This window comes from Acipenser ruthenus, chromosome 27 (assembly GCF_902713425.1).
Source record: "Acipenser ruthenus chromosome 27, fAciRut3.2 maternal haplotype, whole genome shotgun sequence".
NCBI classification, from domain to species: Eukaryota; Metazoa; Chordata; class Actinopteri; order Acipenseriformes; family Acipenseridae; genus Acipenser; species Acipenser ruthenus.
Window position 1 is genome coordinate 24,675,907 of NC_081215.1, and position 17,232 is coordinate 24,693,138.

The 17,232-nt window shown below is 38.5% G+C and overlaps 1 protein-coding gene across 4 annotated transcripts in view; it reads left to right on the forward strand.

The window, feature by feature from the left end:
* Positions 1–17,232, forward strand: part of LOC117432245 (activating molecule in BECN1-regulated autophagy protein 1-like) — an 83,505-nt gene that overhangs the window by 37,897 nt on the left and 28,376 nt on the right. For all 4 annotated transcript variants that reach the window (XM_034053868.3, XM_034053869.3, XM_034053871.3 and 1 more), the window contains 3 exons: positions 6,922–7,032; positions 13,111–13,299; positions 15,130–15,284. In XM_034053868.3, the coding sequence (XP_033909759.3) occupies positions 6,922–7,032; positions 13,111–13,299; positions 15,130–15,284 (455 nt within the window). The remainder of the gene's footprint in view (positions 1–6,921; positions 7,033–13,110; positions 13,300–15,129; positions 15,285–17,232) is intronic.

The following is a 17,232-nucleotide window of genomic DNA, read 5'->3' on the forward strand; positions in this document are numbered from 1 at the left end:
CGGGAGCTTCCAGGGGGCGGCGCTCAATCGGCCGGGCGGCGCCCGGGGGGAGGGAGGGTTAGGTCGGCCAGGGTGTCCTCGGCTCACCGCGCACCAGCGACCCCTGTAGTCTGGCCGGGCACGTGCGGGCTTACCTGTAAGCTGCCCAGAGCTGCGTTGTCCTCCGACGCTGTAGCTCTGAGGCGGCTGCACGATGAATTCGCAGTGTGTAAAGAAGCGGGCGGCTGACGGCACACGCTTCGGAGGACAGCATGTGTTCATCTTCGCCCCTCCTAAGTCAGCGCAGGGGTGGGGAGAAAATAATAAAAAAAAATAATTGGCAACGGCTAAATTTATTAAAAAAAAAAAAAAAAAAGTTCTATAAAAATAAGATGAAAAACACCGCAACAACATTATAGCCTGCAGCAAAAGCAGAAATTGAAATGCAAAGCAGAAGTGCCATTTTAACACTTGACCCAAATTACATGTTAAAGAACTTTTGGAGTATTGACATCAACTCTCCAGTGAGTTGATGTATGGATTCTAAACTGATTAGTGTGTTTTGAAGAGTAGAAAATGCCACTATTCATGCAAAATGTATGCCATAATGTCGCTCTTTGAATGCTTTAATTTTGTTCACCTTTTAAACAAGGATTTAACCTTTTAACCTAACATTTGCATTGATATGAAGGCTAGGCATTGCATGTAGTTTTCTGTAGATGCCATAAATCTGAAATATGTTGACAAGCTAAAATGACCACATGGTTTCAGTGTAAAGCCGAATCAGTCAAAGGTATTGACTCATCACCTATATTACTGAGTCTGTCAGTCAAATTGGAAGACACATTTTTCTGCTTGTCAGTCATACATGGAAGGTAAACAAATTAAGCTCTGGTGAGAGGGAAGTAATGCATTGCAGTAAATGGGGCTTTTTTCAAAACTACATTTTCACATTGTTTTGTGCAGACACTCACACACACAAACACATTTTCTATAATTAGCTTTTTCACATTCTGAAACAATGTGATAACACGTCATTGCTACCTATTAAAACCAAAACCACATCCAGGCGAAAATAAATTGGACGCCAGTGAACAGTGAAAGAGATGAACAGAAGGAGTGTTGTCGGTGATACGCTCTTAAACCGATGTGACAAGTTGAAATGGATCTTTTTGTTGCTGACGCTCATTTGAATGCTTCCTCTTCTGCACTGGTGAGATTGGCCAGTTTGTGTTCATCAACACGGCATGGATGACAAGGAAAGCAGGACGTGGTGGTGTAATCTGACTGTCCTGTTTCACTTAACAGGCTAGAATAGTGGCACACAACTGTAGTCCCTCCCCTTAGTCTTAATATTAATATTCCATTATTTGTTTGGTGCATATCCAGCATAAAGCAGGACATTATGCTATAGCTGCATACAAATGCCTTCATTGTAAATAAGTACTTTGTATTAAAATATATACTGCATATTTCCAAGTGTGCTGCAGGCAGACATTGTGAATACATTTGAAGCTGATGAATGATTTGGATGAGGTCAGATAACAATGTTTGTCATTTACAGTTTGAGTTTGAGAATAACAGGTAATCACGAAAATAACAAATAACTTGAAGTCACTTAGTCAATTAAATTGGCTTCAGATGAAATCAGTTGAACAGTCACAACAATTATGTCTCTAAAATATGACTTCCAATTCCTTCGAATTGGAATTGGGAATGGATTTTAAAAAGGAATTGGAATTGACCCCAAGCCTGTTCCAGTGTGATGAGGGTGTTTTTGCATGCTGTAGCTTTATGGCTCATTGGTGGATGGAGAGTAGATTTGGCAGGCACTTGCTCTAGGGAGGCTGCAATATCCATCTCCCAGGGCTGTCTGGAGAACGAGGGAATTGCTTGGGAAATGGGATTAGGTTTATAAAGAACCCAATACCAATTAAAAGAAGCCAGGAAAAAAAACAGAACTAAAAGTAAATATGTTGCTAATCCCAAGAAGACTTGACAATACCTGAACACACGTCCAACTCGTTTTCATCTTGCAGCAACACCTTTAGTAAATTAGAGATTACTAATCCTTTACTGTGTGAAATGTGCTGTGATACATTTTCATAAATGCCACTTCTAAATGAAAAAAAAAACAGTTTCTCCTTTTCTTAGTGGGCATGGAATTAAAAAAAAAAAAAAAACGCTGTGTTAGGAATCCATGCAAAATGCTATTTCTTCACGCTGTCTGATAAATTAGTATATCTACAACTTGCAGACTGGAGGCTAAACGCTTCACAAAGGTGGGTGCCAATCATTTCTTATATGACATAACAGGGCAAAAATGTAAAGTTTGAGGGAAAAAAAAGATATCTTGAAAAGGATATCGGTGGGACATGAGAAGCCTTTCCATTATCCCCCCCTTCCTCTCTTCCCTGGCTGCTGTCAGCTCATGCACGGTTGTTGGGAATGGATGTCGGAGGGTGATTCCTCCGAGAGCCTTGGCTTAGAGTTTCTGACTTGACGCAGTGGCTGTGACTTGATGAGAGTCGGAGAGAGAGGCGAGACGGGAGTCTGTTTTTGGGAGCCACTACTGTGTGCCCATCTCCTATCAACCACTCTGTTACCCTGCCCAGCGGCTCATGGAGAACCGGTTTTCAATCTGTCGGAGAAACCTGTCAGTTCAAGAAATAACAAAAAAATGAGCGGCTGCCAAAAAACATACTTGATGCCATCGCTTTGGACACTAAACCTCGTCCGAACAAATTATTTTTTTAAGCCTCGATCCTGTATTTGTTTGTTGAAGGAGTTAGAACTTGTCTGATTTAAATTTCTATAGGTAGATTATCTATAGCCGTTTTCACACTTTTATCAGTACGATTTCTCTTTAGAATATACTGATACGATACCACTTTCTGTCTTAACTCACTTTTCAACACCAATACAATACCAATACTGTCGCGATATACCAGTCCACATTTAAGCTGGTTTATATTGATACACTTATATCAGATATTCTATTACACCAATATACTCACCTCTGCTGATTCTCAGTGGGGATGTCGGTCTCGCTGCGCGCAAAGGGTTATGGGATATAAAGCGGTCGGGAGTATTTTGTCCTTTAAAAGGGTCAATACATATTGTAAGCTATGTATATTAATATGGAAATAGACTAAAGGCTACAGTATGAATCGCTGAGCAGTGGCTGTTTTCAAGGTTCAGTTATGACTTATTTTAAAACTCAACCTTGCCCTTGCCCATTCTTTGGCTGCTTAAACAGCTTCTTTATTCACAAGTGACAAGCTGTCAGGTGTTGCCCAGGATTTGTTTCCTTGTTCTCTAACAATGAAAGTCTTAGCCCATTTACATGGCTGGGAAGATAGAAAAAAAGAAAATAATAAAATCCCACATAATCCCTCAAACTGTGCTGCCTGGAATTTTCTGATAAAATGACGTCTTATTGTCGTAACTAAACAGTGCATTCAGTCATTTCTCTTCAATAGAGTTAATTGTTATCATTTACTTAGTTGAATATATTAATTAAATGGAAAAAAGTGTCAGTTTTTTTGCATTTCTGCTTTATTCCTCTGTTACGGTAGATTGTCTACTGGTGGCTCAGATTTGACTTTAAATCGCTTGTAAGGGGAGCTTCTGTACATTTCAACATACAAAGTAGGCAATGTTCAGATACCAGTGTTTGTACATGCAAAGACTCTTGTTGGTGCATCCATTGCACATGATTTGTTTTGTTGAAAGGGTTATTGTTATGTAGTAATGTAGCATGCCTGCACTGATACATTACAGAAAATAAACATAACAGGCATGGCCTACATACTGCAGTTTAAGAAATACAATTTGATTATTATTATTATTATTTATTTCTTAGCAGACGCCCTTATCCAGGGCGACTTACAATTGTTACAAGATATCACATTATTTTTACATACAATTCCCCATTTATACAGTTGGGTTTTTACTGGAGCAATCTAGGTAAAGTACCTTGCTCAAGGGTACAGCAGCAGTGTCCACCACCTGGGATTGAACCCACGACCCTCCGGTCAAGAGTCCAGCGCCCTATCCACTACCCCACACTGCTGCCCTATTTGATAATGTACAATATAGAAGAATAAAGGAAAATACATAGACAAATACTCAATACCATGATGTCTGAAGGTTTAAGTAGAAAGGAATGGTAGATCATTACATCATTAACTATGCAGGAAAGGACATCAAAAGCACATTAATAGATTGAAAAAGAAATTCATGAATGTAGTTACCATGGCAACAGAAGCCTGTACATACCACCACTGTTTGTTTTCAAACACACTTTCCCTGGTCAAAGGTATATTAAACATAACGAAACATTTGAAGTTGGCTCTTTTGAACAAAAAATGTATACATTTGTTAAACTGTATCTACTGATCAGGGAAACCGCTAAATAACTAATGGATAGTACTCCAATTGTTTTTAATTCAAATTTTAATTTGTTTTAATATACAAGGCTCTGTCTGGTTGAACATGCTGTGCAGCTTTGGCTCCCTACCGGGCAATTTGATTGTTTTAAACAGGTAATTGCTGTAAATATGAGCAAGCTCCAAAAGTCAAATTAGCGCATTTAACGCTTCACAAAACCATAATATTTAGAAAATTCTTTAATTACGAAGTGGGCTATTAAGACATAATAGCATTACATGTCTATCCATTTCCTTTTAATTCTGGGGTTGCTCCTTGCCTACCAACACGTTTATCATTTAAATAAATCAGTGGCAGTGTTGTATGAAAGGGTAAGATGACAATGTGCATATTTTTGTTGATTTTTAATATGACCCACTGTGTTAGCAGCATGAGATCACAGTGCATAATCTTCTGTAGGGAGCGTGAGCGATGTGCAGCATTAAAGCACAGAGAAGCACAACAAAATGATTCATTTCTGTTAATGTGTATTTTGAGTGTTATATTTTGGAGAGCTGCATGAAGAAATCTATTCCTTGGGAGGAGTATAGCTGTGTAGTGATGCAAATAGGCTTTTAAATAGTGTGAATCGCTATTTTAAGCAAAATGGTGTACATCCAATATAATTTGTTTACAGCAGCGAATAGGATTCAGAAGCAATGTATTTTTTTCTTGAATGGTGTATATTGTTCTGAACAACATGAACTAAAAACAAAAATGCATTTAGTTTAAAAAAAAAAAAAAATATATATATTTTCTTTTTTCTTTTTTCTTTTCCTATTCTTTTTTTTTATATTGGGTTTTGCACTTGGAAATTTGTATGCGCTGGACATCCAGTCAATAAAATATTGTTGTTTTTCTGCCAAGAAGAAAATGTGTCCTATACTGAACACATGAGCTACATTTAGATGGAAGTAGCGACAGTACAGTTTACAGGGCTTTGTTCGCTTGAGCATTGAAACAAAAATATAGCTCATTATTTAAATGATTTCTACTATGGTTGTGTGACAGAAATACATGATTCTTGGTGGTAATCTCCCTCCCGACCTGTGAGGGCGCTAAGCAGCGAGAACAGAGTACCTTGGACGGGCTGGCATGACAGTTCTTTTCCAGGGTTCAAGGGAATTCGGCCAGATAGAAAGGGGGCGGAACTCCAGTGCATTAACTCATCGACCCGGAAGGGAAACGATGTGGCAGTCGAGGATTGGAGGGCCGGTTGCACTCGTTTACCAAGGGGTCATGTGTGACGGCATAAAAGTGGATGGAGAGACGCAATCTGTTCCTTCGCTTTGGTTTGCAAGATTGAACCTGATAGGACCCGTGAGAGAACCAGTGATAGAAAGTATTGTTTGTATGTTTGGTTAGAATTGTTCTTGTGTGTTTATAGACGGCTAACACGTTCCGGAGCTGTCGCTAAGGGCCAGCACAAAACCCGGAACAGCACTGCACTCGCTTATAAGCCTGTATCGCCCACCAGGGGTTCTACTGCACACACCCAGGATTGCTGACCGTGTTATTGTGGGACGGATATTTGTGTTTATTGTTTAGGACTGCAACCCGTTATTATTTAGTTTGTGTATTGCTGGGGATTATTATTTGGTCACCAGACCTGGATATAAAATAAACCATTTCCAACTGGATTACAAACCTCTCTGTCAGTGAATTATGCACTGCATCACTCCTGCACCTGTACACAATCAACCACTTTGCCACAGGCTGTTAGACATGGTTTGTAATAGAAATAGGATAGCAATATGATTCCCATTCCATAGCAGTTTGATCCATTCCTGTTTTTACTATGAGTTGATAGAGCACACCTGAGCTTGTTACCTACATGCTGTGGCTAATCTATTTAAACCTGGAATGGGTGAAATTGCTATGCAATCGTCTTAGTTCCATCAACTAGCATGAATTAGTTGATTAGTTCCATCAACACCAAGGAGAAATCCGTGTTTAATGGTAGTTTTAGACCTGCAACCCCTTAACCGGATTGCATTAAGATCTGACAGACAGCTCCATGCTTCACAAGCAGATTGAAAATGTATTTTCTTTACACCCACTTTAAATGTACAATACTTGCACAAGCACAACTACCAGATCTAGTGAATTCTAAAATATAAAAGGCCACTGACCTTGTGCAGTGCAATATTTATGCATTGCGTTGGTTTTGCTTATTCCGTCCTGACATTGAGATTGCTTTTTAATGTTGTCCCTCAACTTGTGCCCTTTGTGCCCTCTTTCACCTGCTGCTGATAAGCAAGATGACGCATCTCATTACATTTTTCTTGGGGAAAATAGTCTATGGGGGATTAAAAGCAGACCGTGTTTTAAATCTAGATCTTGGTTCAATAAAAGGTACAACATTTATTTTATTTTTAAATACAGACCCATGCATTTAAAGTATTTTCTGTATTTCTGCATTATCCCTAACTGTTGTTCTCGAACAGGCTATTGGAAGATACGTGCTTGAGTGTTTGTTTGTTGTTTTCATTGGAGTCTCTTTCTTTCTAGGTGCTGTGATTGGAGATGGGCAGTCAGCAGTGGCCAGTAACATTGCTAATACAACTTACCGTCTCCAGTGGTGGGACTTCACCAAATTCGACCTTCCAGAAATCAGCAATGGTAAAAAAAAAGGGGACTTGTTTGTTCGTTTTTATTTTTTGTTGCAAAAAATCTGTTCATTTTCAAAGCACCCAGGAGTTCTTATATAAAGTCAGTGCTTCTATAGGGGAGGTGGAGGGGGGGGGGGGGGGCGATGCAAGCTCTTATCATTGATATATTTTCAGAAGGGTAATTTATTCACTGATTTTCACAATTTACACAATGAAGCACTGCAGTCTAGTAGATTTTCATTCAGATATTGAATTGCTTTGCATAAAACACCTAAATGGAAAGTTTGTGTAGGACATACCACAAAGGGTCAGAAGTGTTGATTTAAAGTGGTATGGCTAGGGGATATTTCCTCTAAATGTTTCAAACAGCCTCAACTCAAATGAATTGTAGACCATAACACTGACTGTCACAAAACCTCTAAAATAGTCTCTTCAGCGATCCTTTTTATAGGTTTATCTGCGTAACGCACTTTTTTTTATTCTCTATCGGAATTGCAAGATCCACATCAAATTTTAGCTTAAAAAACTAATTTGAAATGTCCATCATGTCTTCAGTGAAAGGAATTGACTTGGAATAGCACATGAAACGTAGAGTTAACAGCCCTCTACTTATCTAGAACCTCCTTAATTAAGAAGGCTTTCAAAAAGGATATATCAAATCTCAATGCAGTTCATTTAGTTTTGTACAGTATTATTGCACACCTGTTATTGTTACATTTGTATTTAAAATGAAATGATACACAAGTCAACTATTTGTTAATCTTCTTGCTCACGGTAACATTCTGTGCTTGCAGTTATGCCTGCATTTTTATTTTGAATAGCAGCACGTTTCTGTAATTTGTAAACATGTATTGATTACTATATAGTATAGCTATTTTTAAAGTGTAAATTGCCATGTCCCAGTATTTTTCATACCTAATGAGGGAACATCATCCGCTCACTTTAAACAGATTGGTAATGAAGGTCTCAGGAACTACAAATTAAATATTGAAACATCTTACCATTGATTTTGAAAATACAAAATAGTTCAGAATGTGTGGGGAAGAAGTTAATAAGGAGGATACTGATATTCCCTCCCACTCATCATAGGTCAAAAACCACTGATCCTGGAGAATCTGAACAGCATGCTGTAATGTTTTACTGGTTTCCTTAGAGAAGTGTAATGGATTCTACCCATCTATATTTTAACAGCATGGTATCTCATTTTTCACCAGCATATTAAGTATTGTTCAATCCTTGTCAACTGCTGAGAGTTTGGGGCAATTCCTACATGGAGTTTACATCATCTCAAATTGATCTGAAACCCATTTGTTTTTTTAATGAATAGATTTTTTCTTAATCTCTTGCTAAGGGCAGTTTTCAATAAAAAGACAATTAATCTAAGATCTGTGTTTTTTGCTATTTTTTAAATCTAAAGCAGTATTTTAGCATGAGAATTGCAGTGTCGCTACAGCCGTTCAGGTACAGCAGTTGTTTTCAATGGTACATTTTATAAAGGTCTTTAATTCAAGCATAGTACTGTATGTGGAATGAAAAATAAATCTGTCTTCGGGCTGGGTGAGCAAGCTGCTCGAACAATCTAGACACTGCACGCTGCCTCTGCCTTCAGATTCAGATCTCAAGGGTTGGCTGGCGTTTGTTTGCAGGAGAATGTTTTAAGCCGGGGTCTATAAATATCAAACAAATAAAATCAAAACTGCTTTTGTTAAACCCCTCCTTAGAATCAGATTTAATCAGAACCAACAACGTTTTCACTTGGGTCTTTTAGCACAGGAACCCTCAACATTTTAATAGATGTTTTATGTGATTTTATCCATAGCAGATATCCGCGCACACTTGATAAGCAAGAATGCAAGGATCCAGATTTTTTTCTTGTAAATACATGTGGTTTTGGGTAATTTACTGTTACAGTGTTCAAATTTCTCTTGACTAAATTTAAAATACTTGTAATGCTCCAACTAGTCGAAGACTCAGTTGAGCTACTTCTTTGGCACTCTGATGTCCACTATCAAAGGGTTTCGTGTCCCATTTGAAGTAACTAGAGAATTTGTTCTATTTTTTTAATGAATTCGCTGGCAATTAAAATCTCTTTAGCATGTTGCCCATTTTATAATGAATGTTGGTGAAACGTTACAAAAAGAGATAGCAGCTGTTTAGGGAAAGATAGAATGGTCACTGGCTTCTCAAGGAGGTTCTCTGTGCTGACAGATTGACTGGAGAAAAGTGTTTATCCTGCAACTAGTTTTTCAGTTTGGAACAATAGGCATCTGATAGTGATCGATGCAGAGGTTTAGAACTTGCTGCATAGAAAAAATAGGTCGCATTTCAAATGAACATTACTCCTGTGAAACCCTTTGTCCTGAATTATTTTTGTCGAGCCAAAGAATGGAACTCCTTTATTGAGAGTACTTGAGAACAGGACTAAATATTTTTTACATATATCAGACTGGGACCTAGGAGTCCCATGAAGTTCCAGCAGCATATGTTAACAAACAGTGCAAAGATAAAGTGGGAGGACTGAATGGGTTAAACATCCTGGATAAAGTGGAAACAATGGATTATTGCATACTGATGAGGCCATCTAAATATCATCCCTTCCAGACCTGTTGAACTGGGGGTGTGTTTATGGATTGTATACCTTTGTACTGTAGTTTTCAGTCAGCTGGCACATTTGCCACCATAAAACCCCTAACTTTGAACACTTCATCACCCAAACACATTTATTTCACCACATTAGTGTTTAGCGATTTTAAACTTTTTATTGTATATGAACATAGGGCGTTTGCTGCTCCACGCAATATATGGATTCTGTTTTATGTATTTATTTTTCAGCTGATGTGAAAAACTGGTTTTGGTACGGCGTATGGAAATAGACTTGTGTATGAAAGTATGTGCAGTGATTTTTGTTTTATGGAGTGTACCATTTAACAAGGAACTGTGGTCAAATGAGATAGAACCAATTACAGTAGCAATCTGATCACAGATTATTGCCAGCACTCAACTGGTACAAATAGCATTATTCTCACCTAAATTATTCAACACTGCTTTCATTACAAATTTCAAATGTTCTCAGTGATTTTTTTTGCTGTAGCCTCTCCTTTTGTTAGCACTGGAAGGATAAAGAATTGCGTATCGCCACTGAAGTTTCTTGTTTCAATCATGTTAAGGAACAGTGCAATATCAGCAGGTGTCAGTTAGTAGAAAGAGTGGAGCTGCCTTAGTGCAGCATCTCATCCCGCAGAGCAGGTATCATCTCAGACAGGAGACTCGGGATAGAAATGAGTACACAAAACATTTAAACACGTGGGACTGTTCCTTGAGCGTGCACCAATTAAAGTGAAACAGTGGCTGCCTGTTCAAGCTGCTGCTACAAACCGGCAACACAGAAATCCACTTAATCAACCAGTGCACACTCCTCCCTGCTAGCAGTAACTTTTACATGATTGAAAACACTGAGAGATTAATTTGGGCTGGAGATTTTGTCAGAAGTTTGGACCACACCAAAGGTTTTATAGAAAAGAATAGATGCCAGAAAATAAACAAACTAAAATGTAATCTCAGGGATTTAAGTGATGTGGTGATGGACCTTATTTCTCTTGAGACTTTACTAACATATGCATCCATTACTTGATGATCTAAATACTGAAAGAAAAAGTCAATGCGATTCATAAAAAGCATATTGACTGTTGGTCTGCCTTTGGGAAATTTTCAGTTATTTTCCCCAAATATTGTGGTATGTATTTTGGGGAGTGGGGGAAAACAAAAAAAAATGTAAATCATCAAAGTTAGAGGGAACTTTTATCAAGCTAGCTTCACCAAATTGGAAATAAAAATGCGTTAATGCTGTGTTTTGAGTTGAGTTTAATAAAGTCCGTTTAGACTGGACAACCTTTCTGCGAACAGCATATGAGATGACCTAGAATCTCAATGATTGCACCTCCAGAGTTTTTACAAAAAAAGATTTGAGATTTCAGAGGCTGACCTGCATGGCTAATGATACCCAATCCAGACATATAAGTCAATTTAATTAATCAATTCATCCATTTATTTCATTAACTAAAAATCTATTTTCTGATCTAACAACTTTATCATTCTCTTAAGAAGTGTTGCAAGAAAATCTTGGCTGTCATTAGCACATGACCACCTACCTTCTTTGCAGAGTCTAAACCGTTCTGTTTCGTTTCATTGTGCCCTGTAATCAAAGGTTCAAAAGGCTTACCGCTTACATTTGCCTTTTTTTCATTGTAGTAACAAACGCATCAATAAACTGTTGCTACACTATATTCTCTGGCTGCTCAACTCCCACAGGATGTAACAACAAATCATTACTGTACGTAATTAACAGAGCCTTACATTAATCTTTCTGGAAATCAATACCCTCTACTGGGATTTAATTCAAAATACATTATGTTTCTGAGCAAGTAACCTGAATGTTTGTTTTTAGGTGAGCAGTTTTCTGTCCTGTGAAGTCGTTTACAGTGAGCGATGGACCTGCTCAGTAATTCCACAGTATTCATTAGAAAAGTAATATTTGAAACTGGTTCTCTGTCTTTCTCTAATAATTAGAACGGTCACAGGTGTCCATTGGAAAAGAAACCTTTATGTACTGCAAATTTTTTCTGCCTTTTTAAGGTTCAATATTTTCCTTTTAGAACATGAGCTGGAGGCACTTATAAACAAGAGAAATGTAATCAAATCTGTTCCAACTACACAATAAAAATAATTGAGTTACACCTGCAAAACATTCTGTTGCTGAAGGCTTGAATGTTTCATAGTCATCTAGTAACATGCATGACTGAGCAGGGTTGTAGAATGCTGTTGTATACTCACTCACTCATGCCTGTCTTGGGCTGGCTTGATGACTGCTTGCCCCTCTTTCGCTTGCCGTGTTGAGGAGAGTACGCAGCATATCTACAAGGGATGGTGTCCCTGTCCGTCCTGAAGACGTGGCCAAGTCGCCTTGGTTGTCTCTCCTTCACTGGGTTAGACGGAGGTTGTTTCCCCACCATCATGAGCACCACCTTGTTATATAATCTGCCAGTACTCTTAATCTTCAGCATGTACCTGTAGCTGCTGGCTGCGACTGCACATCACTTTTGATAGAACCCAAGTCTTGCAGCCATAGAGTAGAATGGTAAGGCAAATGGCCTGGAATATTGTTAGCTTTAGGTCTCCAAAGCTGCTTCATACTCCAGAAAGTGTGTACTACCAAAAAAAAATAATAATAAAAAAAACTCTCTTGAATACTTGTGTACCTTATATATAACATCAAACCTGTATTTAGCCACCATAAATCCTCCCCAAGTTTGTGTTTTTTATACAGAATATGTCGGTAGTTCTGGAGTTGTCAGATAGTGGACCAGCAACATGAGGACAACAAAAGTTTTCCTTGCTGCGATCGGCTTTTTGTGCCTGTGCTTGACTGTCAAGAGCTCCCTTGTAGCATATAATAGCTTTTAAAGACCTGTTAATTTTTAGTTTTTGCATTCTTCTAAAAACTTCAGTTTTGTTAAAATGGGCAATTATTTTCAAACCCCACAAAAGATGCACAGATGGTGCAGTGTGCAATTGGTAGTTTCAATACTCGTGCGGTTTCAGGGAAGGCATGTTTCTGTGAATTGGAAAAATGAAAATGAGCTGGGAGAATAAGCTTTTATGAACAATGGGAGTTACGGTTGAACAGATTAATCCTGAAATGTCCACATTTACATATTGCTGTGGCAGAGGAAATGGGTATTTGCTGATGCTTAACAAGTCATGGTTTCCAAATCATTTATATAAAGAGTAAAGTTCTTTTAGTTAGGTAGTTTGGAAAATGGGGTTAAAAGACAATTATTGCACAGAAAAGTGCCCTTGCAAAAGCTACTGCTTCTCAAGTAATGAAAGCTCAACAGAGTGTATCGAATTGTGAAACACATTTCTGGACAGTGGATCTGATAGCCTAGTTTTCTTATTCCTTTTGTGAATACGGATGTGTAAAAAAAAGTGCCCCATAAACCTTTTCTCTGCAGTTTTGAATCTTGAGTTTTGTGAAATTCTTACATTCCTACATTTAACACTGTTTTCACTCTTTCTTTTTTTCATGCAGCCTCCAATAATGTTTTGGTCCAGAACTGTAAGATATACAATGATGCCAGCTGTGACATTTCTGCAGACGGGCAGCTGCTGGCAGTGTTCATTCCCAGTAGCCAGAGAGGTTTTCCAGACGAAGGCATCCTAGCGGTTTACTCTCTGGCACCACACAACCTCGGAGAGATGCTGTACACCAAGAGATTTGGTGAGTTCCCAGCACAGAAACAGGGCAAGTATTGGGACTGAGCTTTAGAAGAGTAGAAGGCTAATAAGACACAGGGCAACAAGAACTTTGCTGTTTATATATAAATAAAATAAAAAAAAACTGGAGTTAACAAGCTACGTTAGGCTCTCCAGCTAAATTTTATCAGTTTCCTGGATCAGAATGTGGAGGTGTTACATTTTAGCCTTTTAAAGCTGTTTACTGTAAATGAGCCTTCTCCTCTTTTTAACTGTAAAATAAACATATTGCATTCTTCTGCTTATGATAACAGGGTATGTTGCATCTGCAAACTTCTGTTGTAGAATATTTTTCCCCTGGAGAACCAAAGACCATGTTAAATGAACCTTTGTCTTATCTAAAAGCCTCCTTTAGCTGCAGTATAAGGACAATTTAAAATTGAGGGCAGTGGTAATAAATCACAGAAATTGTAGATATGTTTAACACCATGGTAACAGAATCCAGTCCCCTGTAGCAGATTAGTATATTAACCAGTAGCACTTCAGTAAGATATTCCAAAGCCTGTGTTTCAGGTAGAGCAATGGGTAGAGTTTGAGGGCTAACCACTCGCTAGTGGTTCTGTGTATGGGGCCGATTGGTGGGTAGGAGATCAAGCCTGCGGGCACAGAAGCTGAAACAAACAAAAGAACACCATGTAATCAGAAGTTTAAAAGGAGCTGGGAGCCTCGACTGAGTTTGCCTGTTTTAGTGCACTCTTGGGCTTTGAAATTAAGTTCTGAAATTAAGTTTTTCAGATGTTATTACGCCTTAGCAAAATGCAGATGGATGACTGGCAATTAAAAAAAAAATTGCTGCAGCACCACAGGCACGGGAAGCAGAGCTTTTCTTGCGCTCCTAACAGTCTCAAGGGACAATTGGTTTAATTAAGCTGTAAAATAATGAGGATTAAAAAGCTCCAAACTGGTGTCATTTCATATGAATATATTACTTGTTTCTGATTTGCAAATGTGTTTCAAAATCCTCGAGCTGTGATGAAGTTGATGTGAAGTCTAAAGCACATACAATGTGAGTGTTGTCATCTCTGAAGGCCAATTGCGATGTGCAATTGCATTTGCCTCAGTAGTGTATGGCTGAAGCACTAACCTAAACACCTATCAATTTCAACATTAACTATTCATGGACTGATTTCCTTTATTAATTCATTTACCAATCTTTAAGAACCCTCAGGCACCACTGCCTAATAGCTAAATCTGATTGGACGTGTGGGACTAGGGTAGCAATAGGTTTTCCCAATAGCCACTGCTTCTTTCTGGCTGGATTAGCTGGTATAGTCCATCAACAGCTCTAATATCGGTTCCCTGGGGCAAGAAAAATAAAAGTAGTCTACAGCAGAAAAAAAAACATGTGCTGCCTGCTGGCCTAATCAAACCCTAGAAGCAGCTCAGTTCTTTATGTACGCGCTGGTACAAATTATGGCAAACCTTATAAGAGAATTGAACGAGGAGAAAAACATTACAATGTAATAAGCAACTGAAGCTGATTTGCTATCAGTGTGGATTTGCTGTGCCCTCAGCTAAAATGTCATTATAGATAATGAAGACACAGTTATAAAACATAAATTATGAGAGTAAGTTGGCAACTGATCTTCAAGGTGAAGCTGCCTCCGATTTTTAATTGCCGATGGTTGTTGTTTATAGCCTTTTAAAACCAAGGAACAATTATCAGCTCGCTAATCTTGGGCTAATTTTCCTGTTACGTTACTGGTGGTGCTGAACAGTAGTTCAGTAGTTGCACAGCTAATATGTTTTTTGGTGCATTTGTAAAATTGTAACAGTGATTACTTCGTTATTTCAGGTCCGAATGCTATCTCGGTGAGCCTGTCCCCTATGGGGCGCTATGTGATGGTGGGGTTGGCGTCTCGGAGGATTCTCCTGCACCCCTCCACGGAGCACATGGTGGCACAGGTGTTCCGGCTGCAGCACCCCCACGGTGGAGAGACCTCTATGAGGGTGAGTAAAACGAGATCAGGGCTAGCTGTCTGTAACAATGGGGTCTGTTCAGTTGATCTGAACAGTGGTGAGTCTGAAAATCAACCATTTAACAGTGCAAGCTAGTCTCTTTTAGTGTATTTCTGGCTGAAATTTAGTCATTCAAAGGACAGTGTTATTTAGATCCACCACTGTTTAGATCAATTAGTTTGATCCCAAGGTAAGTGTTGTGCTCCAGAAAAGTAGTGTGTATTCTAACGTTGTTTACACATCTATTCCTTTAGACTTCAGGCTGCTGACCCACAGTTTAATTGTATAGTTTCAATTTCAGACACAAGCATGCAGGACACTATTGCCTTCAGGAGTAGAAGACTAATAATTCAGCCTTCAAACACCTTTTTTGCTTGGGAAGAAAAACAGAAATTGAAACAGGGGCTTTCCTGTGTGCTTGTTATATTGACAAAGTGTGATATCCCAAACAGTTTTTTGGAAAAGTATCCAAGTGATGATGTGGCAGTTCATAGCAAAGTGCAGCGTTCACTGTTTGAATTGGTTGCAGTATTGCTGTCTGTGTTGTCTTGCTAAACTGAATTTAAGGAATACATTTGACTATTTTAAAGGCTTTGTGATCTAACAAGCTTAAAATAGGGTAGAGGCGGCAGTGCATTTTTATCTGTTGTTAACCGACTAATTACTTGCTGAAAGAAAATTATTCCTCTAGCAATTAACTGAGCAAAATGTATGAAAGCCCTCTTTGCAATATCATTGTAGGCACATTTGTCTTTTTAAAATCGTGTTGGTTATTCAGACAGTTCTTATTGAATCATTTGCGATAAATGGATCATGCAGAACAAAAAAAATGAAACTCTGCAAACTCCAGTCTCATAAACAAGATGTCTAACAAGGCCCTTTTTGTGTTTGTTGTTTTGTTTAAGTAAATGGAATTATTTGTCAGAGTGATGTTTCACCATGTCTAACAAGCCATATATAAGCAAGAGTAGGCTTTGCCTTAAAAGCATTTAAAATTGCATTACCTATTCATATTGCTATTTTATATTTCTCAATTTGAAATGGATTTGAAGTGCCAGGGGCCATTATTTTCTATTGAAACAAACAGTAGATATCTAATCCGTGCAGTTCCTGTTTCTTAATACCGTTTTTTTTTTTTGTTTTTTTTTTTTGTTTTTTTTTTTGCCCAAATCCTCCTAAATTCCATCAGTGTTAATACATTGACTTGCATGTTGGCTTTGTATTCTCTTTGACCAGTTGTGGAAGATAGACCTTCTGACAACTTCATTGTACCCCGCAGGCTTGGTGAAATTTATATTCCCTTTGTTTCCCCAAACAAAAGTAAATCTCACAATTTCAGGGTAAAAATTGCAAGTTGTCCAAGATTGTCTTTTGAAGCTCATAGTTGTGAAGCCAAGTTGACGCAATGTCTTTGATTTTCCAACAGACACCCCATCCTCCCCACCCAAAAAAAAACCCAAACGATATTTGAATCCTGTTGAATTGCTTACTGATCCAGTGCTCGTACTCTTTGGATCCTAATTTCGGGCCGGTTGCTTGGAAACGGGACTAAAACTGCCCCTTCTTAACCTGCACCTCACTGCGTTTCTTGGGAAGTTGCGCAGTTCTTGGGAAGGGAATTTGACCGTGATACACCATTGTGGTCAGAGAAGATGTAGTGAAACCTAGAGTTCCTTGCTACTTTCTGTCCACATTAACCTCCAGGTCACAATGCAACATCTATTTGTACCTGTATCCCTGTTAAAATGCAAAATATCATATAGAGAGTGTGGTGAGAGACCTTTTCTGAACCAACAGATCTCATTATTGAATCCTACAGTACTGTAGGACAGGTTGACTAGTCTGACTCTCTCTATTTTCTGGACCTCAGTCTCGGGTGCATCACCCTGCTGGGAAGATCAAAACTTCTAATAATTTAATCCCAAATTGAAATAGTGCT